Source organism: Micrasema longulum, unplaced genomic scaffold, assembly GCF_059751315.1.
Source record: "Micrasema longulum isolate JH-2025_06_02 unplaced genomic scaffold, ASM5975131v1 h1tg000045l, whole genome shotgun sequence".
Classification (NCBI taxonomy): domain Eukaryota; kingdom Metazoa; phylum Arthropoda; class Insecta; order Trichoptera; family Brachycentridae; genus Micrasema; species Micrasema longulum.
Genome location: NW_028277252.1, coordinates 660,503 through 674,080, shown reverse-complemented (window position 1 = coordinate 674,080; position 13,578 = coordinate 660,503). Strand labels below are relative to the sequence as shown.

The following is a 13,578-nucleotide window of genomic DNA, read 5'->3' as shown; positions in this document are numbered from 1 at the left end:
AGCAGATTATGAATTTAACGCAACGAGAAGCGGGAAGTGAGAACTACCCGCTGAATTAAATTCATAAAGTATCTGCCCTAGTTTTAATTAGAATTTACTAAATATTTTACCGAATTAATTTCTGTATCTACATAGTTTTATTAATTTTTTCACATATGAAAGTATTTTTTAAATGAAATACGGATGTTTGAATTTAGACATAACGATATGATAATATCGTGTACACAATGGCCATTTAAACTAGCCAACGGCATGCCATCAGCTGTGTTAATGCCTAAAATTCCCCATTTCCGTCTGAACATTAAAAAACTTTTTTTTTTAGTGCGCGACTGACCTGAAATAGTATTTTTATTAATTATTAAAATTAGAAAATTAGATCACATTCAAATCTGTATATTCTAGATCGATTAAACTTTCAAATTATAAAAATATGGATTTGTATTACCATTGTATTCTTGAATAAATAACGTACTTGGACTAATTTCGCTGTTATGTGATTTCATTTTTTATGTTCGACTTAAAGCCCCGCAATAATAAAAAAATATTTTATATTTTTCACTGCTGGCAGTGTTAGATCTGTCAAAACATGCTCTCAGTTTTGGCTCATAAACATAACCTCACTTTTTCGTGTCGTTTGCCCAGTACTGTTTTCGTAGATTCAGTTTGCCGGTATACAAGTGCGTTAATAATATCGTTGGTTTACTGTCATGTACAGGAGAATCTATTGCGGTGTTGTAAGTATGTCTTCAGTTCCATTTTATATCTTAACACATGTACGCGCTATTTTGAATTCTCACATATGCTTTTAAATACAACTGATGTTTTAAATTTTTTATGCCCGTTTAAAAAACGTTCGATTGTGCAAATGACAGTGATATTTTTATATAACAAACACAACCCATCTATATATTTGACCTATTGATAAATGTTACCATAAAATGTTCAATATATTTTCAGGTGAATCAAGATCTGCCCATTAAAAGTATTTTTCAAATCTCAAACTTTCACCCTGAAAAATTCGTACATTACTTAACGTCAAAAGCTACTGCTAACAGTTGTCAGATTATTCTAAATAATTCAAAGCTTTTAAGTAAGTTCTCTACTACTTTTTATTCGGCAATAAAACTTGACTCCTTTACAACGGATACTTTAAAAATGGAAAAAAATGTTTCTGATAAAGCTGTCATTAAGGATAGCAATATCTTTGAAGAATCTCAGACGGAATCTGAGATTTATGATCCGAGTGGTAATGATTCTAATCACATAGGACGGAAGCGCAAGTTAAGTAGTGAAAAAGTTTTGAGTGAAAGGACTGTTGGAACTCAGTGCGGTGCTTGGAGAGGTGAAGAAGAAGATGGAGGAGAAATAATTGTCCTAGGGAGGAAACACCGACAAGTGAGTCCGGCTCCTACGGAGTATGATGATCAAGTGCAGAATATTGTGGATGTCTGGATAGATGATGTTCCGGTCAAGAGGCCGCAGTTATTCGATGATCAGGTAAGATGTTCTTCTTTTGGTTTTAACCTACAAATTGTTTCGCCGCAAACACTCCTATCTCGTCAACTTATTTTGGTCGTCAGCGGCTCTTTTTAACTGGTCATATGTTGCATACTTTATACTTTCTTTAATTTAATTAAGTTGATCCAGGCATTTCCTCCTACATAGTTCGCGCCCTCTACCATTTCTTCCACAATAGTGTGCAGGAGAATTTCGTTGCAAAACATATGGCCGATCTAATTTGCACGACTTTCTGATGTTGTATTAAGTTAGAGATAGTTTTCAACAATTCATTAGACCCGATACCTCTAGCATTGCAGGTAAACACGCTGAACATTTGACCACAATGCGGACTAACAGTGAAATGCTATAATTTTTTATCAATCGCAATGTGCCTCCAAGGTAATTGAAAATAATTTTGAACAGAAATAAATGTAAAAGTATATGAATTGTCTTTTGGTATTATTAGCAATAGAGTTAAATTAATAATTATCACAAAAAATTGTTGCATTTCAATTACCATCTAAAATGTTTGTATTACTGCCATCTATTGCTGTTTTCTGCAACTTTACAATTTGCTTGAAAAGGAATTTTATTGTGACAGCGCCATCTGTTTTTTTTAGACGCAAACTTATTTGATAATGTGAAAAACTTCTCATCTTGGCAACAAATTCTTTTATTTCGATTTTGCTAGATGTCTAATTTCCTAAATAATTTAAGCTTTATTTATTTGCTAAAAAAATTGGCTCTTATATTTACTTATTTTTAAAATAATGATAAGAAAACATTAAAAAAAAATGAAAGTGACCAATTGCACAAGATTTTATAAAGTGGTTTTTTATTTTAAAAGTTTGAAATCAAAAATAAACATTGTTATGATTTTTGTCCACTAGATAAATATACAATAAATATTTTTTATTTTAGAAAAAATAACTAAGGTTGTATCGAACTAAAAATTAATTTAAATCTCACTCGATGAGTGGAATTGTGCTTGCCTTGTTATAAAATAGCATATGTTTTGTTTACAATCCAACGACGGGTTTTTTGGATTTAAACTTCTAAAACAATGGCAAATTTCGACTGAATTACATATTTTACTATTGAAATTACTTTAATATAATAAGATTTTAAAAGAAGTAACGTGTCATTTAATCACAGCAGTTTTATTGTTATGTTTGATGAATATTAAGTACAAGTTTGTGTTTGTTAGTTTTTTGTCCTTCACAGGAAATCTTCCGAAATGGTAAGTCAAAGCGACATAAAATAAAATGTGCGTTCTTCAAGATGCAATTTCTAGGTCAACGGTGTTTTTTCCCAATACAATTTTTACCAGGACTTCCTGGGTAAAATCAACGTTTTTTAATGGTAAGTCGTAGCGACAAGAAATTTAGATCCAACATTTAAAACGCCCTTGCTAAACAACCGAGCTGTTTAAAGACAAAAATTTCTCGAAATTTTTCGGAATAAAAAAACCCCCTTCCCCTCTCCGTCTGTATTCATAATAAATTAATGTGAAATCTGTAATTGGTCTTACTTTTTCAAATTCTTTTCTTGTACCTACCTTGTGTTTATAAAAAAGGCTGTATGATTTCATTTTATTTTATATACGTACATATCGTACATATTTATTATGTGAAAATACAATGAATCATACCAACACCAATCGTTCTTTTTAATAATTCTTATAGTATTTATTTATTTTTCATAATTTTCTGCACCTGATTTCATTGATTTCGTCTTACGGTTTTCTATTTGTATTTTTAAGGTAATTAACGTATTTCCGTGATTTCTCATTTAAATATTTTAAAGTGATGTATAGTTGGTGCGTAGGTTTTCACGGTCGCCGTTATCAATATGTATATTTTTTGTGTGATCTCGTGTAAGTTGCATTCGTTCCGACGTTTCGGTTACCATTGCAGTAGCTATTTTCAGGGTAAACTGTATGTTTTGTAGAAAAAATAATAGTACATTAACCCATTTTTCACTAACATTGGTTGGCAAATATTCGAAGGCACTGGGGCCTTATTCTGTGACTAGTTAGAATTTTATCGATCAAGTATTTTTATATTCCGATTTTTATACATCTGCTCATGATGTAGATTTTTCTTTAAATAAACATTTATCTGATTGATGTTGTTTTTATAATTGATATTTGAAGCTCTAACTTTGTGATTTTACAAGTGGTCTTCCTAATTTCTCTGTCTTCTATTCGCGCGTGACAAAATTAAAAACCATTTTGATCCCTGATTATGTAATTTTAAAAGCATCACGATTATAAAATAAAATTTAAAATCATTGTTTTGTAGTTACAAAACATACCATCATATCACCCCCTTCTGACTCCTTTGCAATTTATGTATTTTATATGATTTTGATCGATTTCCGCATGTTTTAGGCGGAGTTGATGAAAATTTGGTTCCTTATTTCCTGTTCTGTGTGAATTCCCGGATTCCCGGTGTTCCTCTTACTCACCGCCAATTCAAAATCCTGTTCCTTGTTAATAATAATAAAAAGTATTAAAAATGACGATTTTTAATTTTTATGTGTAATAATATAAGTGTTTTGTGATCGGATAAGAAATAAATATAACTTTTAAAAATTTTAGCGAAGTTAAAATAAGCTGAATAGTAAATATAAAGCGATAATTGGAACTAGCCAATAACTGTGAATTCCTAGACATATTCACACCTCTAAGAATTTCTTTGTCTCCACGAAAATTAATATTTATTTCATCATAATCATCATGTCCGCATCCGATAGTGCATAAGGCTCTCTGCATTGGTACAGTAAATGCAGCGTATATCAATCATCCGTTACATGAATGTAAGGCGATCAGCCTTACGCTTCAAACTCCAGGCCAGGAACATGAAATATTGCATATATATCAGTTGCGAAACCGACTTGCAGTGTAGAACCACCTTTTCAATCAATATTTTACGAATGTCGAAATTCTTATTAATCGAACTAGGGACCTCAAGCATGGTAGGCGAACACACCAACTACTAGGTTCACTTAAGGATACAGTTATCTTTATGAAGTAGATCCGGACACTTTGCTTGCTAGTGGTTACTCTCGGGTGGAAATCAAGTAGAGATAAGTTTGCTTCGTAATATTTCATAAAAAAGTCAATTATCTGGATTAATGAGTGCCAGATTTTATTGCTTTTGAAATAATGCAACGAATTGGAATCACATCAAAAACTTACTTAAACATGTCCGGTAAAGTTAATTGCACAATTACATTCAAAACTTGTCTTTTTTTATTTCCTGATGACGATCTGGATCTGGATATTTGGCAATCTGGATGACCGGAGTTCGGAAATACGGAGTTCGACTGAAAACGTTTTCTCTTCTGGCTTTATTCCGATAGTTAATGGGTTTAATACGCGCTTATTTATACGCATATAATTATCTGTAATGTATTTTGACACTTCGTATTCCTATGTCTAATTTGTAATGAATATATTTGGGTTAAAGTAGGTGCATGTTCTGTAAATCTGAAGTCAGAGTCTAGACTCTGCACCGGCTTGCGCTATGAACATGTTTTGTACATTTGGTATTTTCGAAATAATCCAACAGCAGTTTGTCACGAAATATTTCCGCGTTGTCAAATCCATTCGCGATGTTTCTTGTAAAATCGGACCACAAATGACTAACGACGCGGCGCGACGCCTGATATCAAATTATTGAACAATTTACGTTTATTGTGAACATGAATATATTACGACAGACATGAAGAACATTTGAGGAGAGGAAATATAGTCTAGGCTTTTGAACTGTCACTGGCTGGTTTAAGTGGCCACTCTGCACAATGTTTGACAGTCACCGTTCTTCCTATGTGGAGGAATTTAAGGAGTATTGGTATTCAAACGTATACAGAATGGTGAATAATATACGGTGTTTAAACTCGAATTTATTTATTTTACCAAATAAAATCAAAATATTTCAGTCATTGATTGATCATCGTAATCGATTATTTTTATGCCTAACGTAAACGAATGTTTTCAAATTCGGAAAAGCGGTTATAGCGTTAAACTCGATGTCATCAAAAGAGTAACTCATAATTTAGGCGACGAAGAACTTCAGTGGTTTTTTATATTTTTTTATTTGTTAATATACTATAAACTAAGCCAAAAAAAATTTGTTTACATTTTTATATATCGTATTATCAGCTCTACGATTTTTTAAAGTTTTGTATTTCTAAAATAACTCCGCGTGTGACGTCAGAGTTTTTTTGTTCTTTTACGGTTGTTCTCAGTTCTCCCCATTGGTCCATCCACGGCAAGCAAACCGGAAATCTTCTATAACTCTCATATCATAGGTTGATTCATATGAACCAGAGGCGTCATTCCAAGTAGTTCGTTTTTATAAAATGTTTTTTATTTTTTCGTACATTTTCAGGATACTTTGCCGCACAATTGAATGCTCCAATGTTTACAGCGCGCTGGAAAGCATTTATTGTATCCAATTTCCCGTAGCGCTGAAGTTCCTCATCGAGAAACAATTTCATGAAGTAAAAAATAACATTCCCGCAGGATGATTCTTTTGTTTTTTTTTTCAAATTCAATTTGCAATTTGTTGGTCATGCCCAAGTGGAATGCAGTGGGTAAATTGGGCAGTGGGCCCCTTAAACCAGCTAATGAGTCTCTAGCCTTGTAAAAATCTAGACTTTCATATTCTGTTCACTTAGATGTTTTCTATCTCTGTTGAAATATAAAAATGTTAATCACATCTCAGGTGATTGATATCCAGTCGTTTTCTACAAAATAATTGACGAACTAACTATTTTCAAAAGGATGAAGAATGTAGTTCTAAGTATGAAAAAGAACCAGAATCCTAGAAGAGTGCTTTCAACTGTATGACTGCTTTCTGGTAAAAGTCCTGAATGGAAAATCCGTTTCGTATGATATGGTTGCTGTGGACTAACTTATGAGTGGTTATCAGATCGTGGTCTCATGGCTGCACAGACCTTTCAATCTCTGCCTAGAAGAATCACATTCGTTTTTAAATTGGAGGAGGGTGTTGTTATTCATTTGTATAAGGGAAAGGGATCTCGTGCGGAGTTTCATGTAATGTATTTATTTCAGATAGTTGTAAAAATAACATTTGAATACCTAGTTATACCTTAACTAATAAAAAGTATTTATACAAAAATAATTTCAAAATCAAAACATTGTTATACAATCCAGACGCTATCATATAAATGTTTGTTTTTCACAAAAAAACATCGTTATCCTACGAAACGATGCCATAGACCTAGCATTTCTAATCTCTTTTGGCAAGTCATTAAACATCTTAAGTCCTTTATGATACACATTGTTTTGAGCCGCCTGGATTCTTGTTTTGGGGAATCTGAAATCCTCACCTCCCCTCGTAGGATAGAAATGAATTTCGTTATTACGCTGAACCTAAACATGTATTCGGGCAGCAAATATTTTTTTATTTGAAATTTTAACAATGTATTTAAAATTACTATTTGCTTTACCGAAAGCGTGGGTTGTAGAAACTATAGGGCAATCAGCCTTCTAAATTCTGTCGGTCAACTGTATGGGAAAATTATTATTGATAGAGTAAGAAAAGCAAAGAAAGCTCAAGTCTGGAAGTGCAAGGAGCCTGTATAAGTGGATGTGAATGTACGAACATTTTTTTTGCGCTACGAATGCTAACAGAGAAGTTTTTGGCCAAAAGTAAAAAACTGTTCTGCGCATCTGTTGATTTGACGTGTGTGGCGGTCCATCCTCTCTGCCTACCCTAGCGAGGAAATGGCGCGATGGTAGTAGTAGTAGTTCTGTCAAAATTAAGTTCCGAAAGATTTATTGCAAAAAATATTTTCAATAGTTGACCCCTTCTAAAGTCCTGAAATTCCGTTATAAAATATTTCATGAAATGAATTTGTAAAATTGGAACTTGAATATGTTTGTAAATATTGCAAAGAAAAACAGTTGATTCGTAATGAAAAATGTAGAATTTTAAAAGTTAAAAAATCTGCTCATAAATTTGCACAGTTATTTAACTTAATTCTCAAGAACTTTTAAAAGAGTTTTAAAACTTTAAAGTTTACCTTGCACTTACTTTTTATATTATTTCTTTTTTTTAAACATCTGAAACAGTTAAACGACGCTGCTGGGAATTAACAAATAAAACTCGACTGGTAAAGGAGGAAGGTTTTATGTCCGAACGGATGAAGAATACAGTCACGTGTGGAAATAGAATCAGAATATTGGGCTAGTAATTTTAACTCGTGGCTACTCTCAGACGAAACTTACGAAAAAGGAAATCTGTAAAGAAAAGTCAGCCTCGTAGTTTAATGGTTGAGGCGTTCTCCTAGTATGCGTGAGGTCCTGGGTTCGATTCCTAGGAAGGTTGACATGAAATATTTGTTTTACATTGCAACATTTTGCTGTCCCTAGATTGGCACCTGAAGCGTACGATTAATCAATTTTCTTCTTGTATAACAGATTATTGAAATATAGCGTCCGATAGAAGTTTTGGTTTTGCCCGAAACTTCGGCTCAGCCAAAACCTGCGGTCAGGATGTGTCGGATTATGTTCGGCTAAACTCGGGTTCATCTTATGGCTTGTGACGCGCCCGCGTGACCTGCGACTTTTAGTTTGTTTCGGCTTTCGCCCGGTGAGTATTGCTATAATAGTTCTATATATACGAGTATGACATTACAACGAACCGAAAAGCGCTTAAAATAAACTAATTGACTTATTTTGTGTATTTTATTATGTACGCCCAGATGATTTTAGATGACGAAAACAAAATTCAAATTCAAGCGTGTCATGGTATATTAAATCAATTTCTTTTTTTTATTTGAAAATTTATTTATAAACCCGCACGGATTATTACATTCATTTTACAAAAAATAATATAATAATTTTTCATTAATACTCTGTTGTTCAAAATAATATTTTTTTCATCTTTTGAAAAGTTTGTCCGAGTCTTTTGTTTAGTTTTGTCTGGTAGTTTATTGTATAATTTCAGTCCCTGGTTCATTAATCTTGATTGTCCTTGTCTTGTTTTAGAAATTTGTCTATGGTATTTGTCTGATATTCTCGTATTATGTCCATGTTGACTACAATTTTTTACAAGTTTTAGTTCTTCGTCTACAATTACATTAGTGGCTAATTTATGGATAAATTTTAATGATTCTAGTTGAAAAAGTTCAGTTATATTTGATTGCTTAGTTTGTTTAAAAAGTTCTCTAGTTGTAGTTAGATAGGGAAGGTCATATACTAATTTTAATATTTTATTTTGTTGTCTCTGTAGTCTGATTATGTCATTTTGATATCCTGCTCCCCATAGTAGTTGCGTATAACATATTTTAGTTTTTACATAGGCTTCATACAATAGATTTTTTTCCGTTTTTGGAAGTTTTTACATAGGCTTCATACAATAGATTTTTAAGTTTTTACATAGGCTTCATACAATAGATTTTTTTCCGTTTTTGGAACAAAGTTTTTGATTTTTAAAAAAAGACTCGATAATGTCGCCACTTTACTAATTAAATTGATGATATGAATTGTCCATGTCAATTGTCTGTCTATTGTTAGTCCTAAGTATTTAACATGTTCAATATGTAGGTTTATAAATATGTATCTATTTATTTCTTTCAATACCCTGTCTGAGAATTAAGAAGATTTACGCGCTCTCATTTTCCAGTCAATGAATGATAGTTTTTATTGAATGTAATTTCGCAAAAAATTGGTTCCATTCGAGACGGATAATATAAATTCTTTTCTAAAATTCATTGCCGATTCGTATTACAGTCTTATATAAAGTTTTCATTGTTGTCCTACCGTCCCGTAAACAAGGCACACTGTAAAAAGTGTTACTCCGATAAATTATTATTATATATCTGCATCAGTTTATTTCTGACGACGCAAAACTAATGTTACACAAACAGCCTAAAATATACATCTCATCGTCATCTAGACGATACCGGTATCCGGGAAGTAGTAAAAGTGATGTGCTTTATAAAAGAAACAAACGGAAGAACTTAAAAGTGAGTAAACAATTTCTATACAGTCCAACAATTCCTTCTGTTTTCAGCGTAAAAAGCCTGAAAGGTGGTGAGATGAACAATCATTCATTTTTATTTATTAAATTTATGCCTTTTATTTTATTGAGTATTTAAAAAAAAAAATATTCATAAAAATACATAAATATTATAAAATATAATAATAACGTATCCTAAACTCTATGAGGCCAAGAGCCCTGTGTTTAGTTGGGATACAACATTATGGAAAGTGGAAGCATGTACATTATTAAACAATAGCAAAAATAAAAATGAAACATTCTTACAAAAACATATATTTCAATAAAGATCTGGACAATACACTTAATAGTATATAAATCTATGCAATATCTCGCAGCAGTTTCCTGCAATGGTCTTTACCCTTAGACTAAATCCAAACCTTTACACTCTTTTTGAAAATGGTTTTCGTTTTTAAGAACTTAATATGTTCATCCAGGACATTGAACACTCTGAGGCCACAAAAGAGAAATTCCTCTGTTGAAAACCTCGTACGAGCATTCTGCTGGGATCTACTCTTGTAACCGCATGACCAGAAATGTGTCCAACACTTTTAAAAAATTGTCTAATGTCCAGTACCTTCATGCATTAGAACACTGTCTAAGATGAATAAAACTTTTTTTTGTTTGTATATAATTTTAATTGTACATTGGCGGGCTTATTGCTAAATGGCAATTTCTTCCAACCAACCAATAAAATAAAAGTTTTATTTTTATGATTCAAGTTGAAGCATATTCAATAAAAAATAAAGATAAAAAAATGCTTAAGTATTTGTATATAAATTACCTTAAATCAATATTATTACTCAATGGGAAAAAGGAAAAAAGAGGAAAGGAGGGAAAATTAGGGAAGAGAAAGAATATGCTTCTTCAGACGTGATTTAAACAGAGATACTGTAGTAACATATTTGATGGTGGGTAGGAGATAATTCCTCAGTCGAGCGGCATGGACACTATATGAGTTAAAGAAGAAAGAGGAATTGTGGATGGGTATCAAGAGAGTGCCTTGAGAATTGAACGGAGAGGTAAAGCATCAACTGATAAGCGCTGAATTTTTTTACGCAGGTATATAGGAGCGTTAGGACTATGAAGCACATTGCACAGAAGTGAGAGGGAGTGATAGTCTCTCGGCTGTCTAATTTTGAGCCATTTCAGTTGCCTACGGTAGTCAGAAATGTGGTCATATTTTCTAAGACCAAAAATATAATTTATGCATGCATTCTGAATTCGTTCAAGCTTATCGAGTTGCTCACAGCTTAAATCAGTCATGGAAACATTAGCGTAATCTAGAATGGGTAGTAGTAATAATTGTACCAGAGTGCATTTAGTATTAATGGGTAAGAATTTTTGCAACCTTCGAAGTGAGTGTAGACTGAAAACTATTTTGCATATGAACTTGTAAGGTTTAACAATAAAAACACATAGTTTTAGGCATTTTTATGTGATTTTTAGCTTCGTATAGGTTTCGGTTTCGGCCAGCTGAAAATCTTGTTTCGGTCGGTCACTATTAAAATACAATGCATTTACTTTTCCGATGCTATGCTCTATGCACTATCAGGTATGGCAAAATGGAATGTTAGATACCAAAATGAGTAGGTATGTAATCATCAAAATGTAGAACAATTCACGTTTAATTGAATACGACGTGGTTGTGAAAACACCGGTGCAAATCAAAAATAAGATGGTGAGAAGTTATTCTTTCGTTTGATATTTTATGATAACTAACAATAACACAATGGAATTAAAATGACGAAGAAAGTTTACAGAACGCTCGTTTCAAATGGTTTTACATTTAATGAACCTACATAGGTCAGAGGGCGATCTCTAGCTATACTTATCCTAGTTCGTAAATGTCTTCTCTTTATTCTTCATGGCTTGGACTTAGGGGGCGAGATTTGAATAACGGAGACTGGGGACACATCACAATAGATCTGTATAGGACGCTATGACGTCAGAAGCTTGCGAAGCATAACATTGACATCTGTAAGGGTTACTCTGCATATCGCACCTGTGCAATAATAATTACACATCTCCAAAATGGTCGTTTTTGGGTTAAGTATGCAGAAATGTTTCAGAATAAAATTTCTATCCGCATAATGAGGAATTCCACTGTTTTCTAATATTTTTTTTTTGTGCGTTATTTACAAAGATATGATTTTTTAAAGTTACATTTATCAAATACCGCGCCAAATGACTGTAATCAGTGTGTCACTTTTCAGTAGTGACGTCATGAAACGGTTGGCGTTCTTACTTTCACTGACCGCGGTAAGTTGTATTTCTCCAGCCAATAATAAAACTGACAAGAATCTATGGAATATTGCTTTGATTACTTCATTTAGTTGATCGTAATTTGCTCATTTCTATGTTAAAAATATAATTGTGTTACGATAAAATTGTGTATTTTGTGCATTAAATAAATAAATTAATATAAAATGAACAGCGTGGTTCTAAATAGTTGCTTAATGATCATTATGCCATTGTTATTTCTGAAAATATTTAAAAGTAGATGGCGAAAGTGAGTGAACTTCAAGTTGCGTTTTTGTTTTTAGATATGAATGTTGTTTACTAATAATAGCGTGGTGGTGTGCGAAACTTCTCTCCTGTAAAAATGAGTTTTTTTGCATTGTGTCAGTGTTATTTCCGGGGTGCAATATTTTATATACGACTAAATAAGGCCTAAAAATGTGCTTTCTGAGGAGCGCTTGACACTTTTTGTGGCAAGCGTTTTAAACATGTTTGGTTTTTCACTTTTTCCTTTTATATTTTTTTATTTTATTTATTTAAATTTTATTGATAAACCCTTACGGGTTACATACATTTAACAAAATGTTTTCACTTTTAAAATTCACGTTCTACTGTTAATAATAATATTTTTAACATCTTTTGCAAAGGTTGTCTGAGTCTTTTGTTTAGTTTTGTCTGGTAGTTTATTGTATAATTTCAGTCCATGGTTTATAAGTCTCGATTGTCCTTTTCTCGTTTTAAAAGATTGTATATGATATTTTTCTGATATTCTCGTATTGTGTTCATGTTTACTAAAGTTTTTTTCAAGTTTTAATTCTTCGTCTACAATTGCATCAGTGGCTAATTTATGAATAAATTTTAAAGATTCTAGTTTAAAGAGTTCAGTTACGTTTAATTGTTTAGTTTGTTCAATAAGTTCTTTAGTTGCTGTTAGATAGGGAAGGTCATATACTAACTTTAATATTTTTTTATCATAACAATACACCGAGAGCTTGCATTAATCGATTCCGCAATATATATAACTTCTTCCATTCCTCACTCTTATCCGCACCTAATGATGCGAAGAACACTACATTAGTAAACACATTTTAGTGCGTCTTGAAGCAAGAAGATCCGTATATATTTGTCTAGTTTTTATGAAAGTCCGTACTTTACATACAACTTATTTGTCGAATCTTTCGATAATCAAACCTTAAATCCTTTGCATGGTAGACAAACCAGCTTTGTGCTTTGTGCAAAAGCACTCCCTCCGCATACTCAAAAACCGTTTTAAAAACTGAGGGTCTTCCCATTGGTTTCTTTCACACTAAAAATCAATGTTTTTGGCAACAAACTGTTTTCTATTCAAAGATTTTAAAATTCATAAACAGATTTTTTTATTTAATTGAAATCTACTGCTTCATTTCCTTTTTTACTGCGAGTCCGCCAAATTATGTCGAGGGCTTATGTCGAATATTGTCATTCTTCCTTGCAACATATTGCAACACAAATGGTACCACGAATTTTGTTTACGTTGTTGTGGAATATCGTGATGACAGAATGGTTTATCTAAAGATACTTTAAAAAGTATCGTTTACATGCGAACAATACAAAATATATTATAATCTTGTCTTGTCCCAGCTCCGTGAACAGCCTCGATCACGCGGAACCGAACCCTGGGACAAAACGAACATTTGTTCACAAAAGCGCGCTGGGCGTAAATGAGCGCTGCGAAAATTAATACACGACGGTGTGTGTTACGAGCGAATTGTTATTTTTAAATAACAATTCGCTCGTAACGAAAAATATGGTTATTTTTTTA

The 13,578-nt window shown here is 32.5% G+C and overlaps 1 protein-coding gene across 2 annotated transcripts in view; it reads left to right on the top strand.

The window, feature by feature from the left end:
• The first annotated feature begins 605 nt into the window (after positions 1-605).
• The window catches only part of LOC148285229 (uncharacterized), a 543,189-nt gene continuing 530,216 nt past the window's right edge, over positions 606-13,578 (top strand). Inside the window, exons 1-2 of one of the 2 annotated variants that reach the window (XM_088228239.1) lie at positions 606-734; positions 958-1,497. In XM_088228239.1, coding sequence (XP_088084365.1) covers positions 708-734; positions 958-1,497 — 567 coding nt within the window. In that variant the 5' untranslated portion in view covers positions 606-707. Of the gene's footprint in view, positions 739-957; positions 1,498-13,578 lie in introns of both variants that reach the window. The other variant, XM_088228250.1, reaches the window with a different exon arrangement.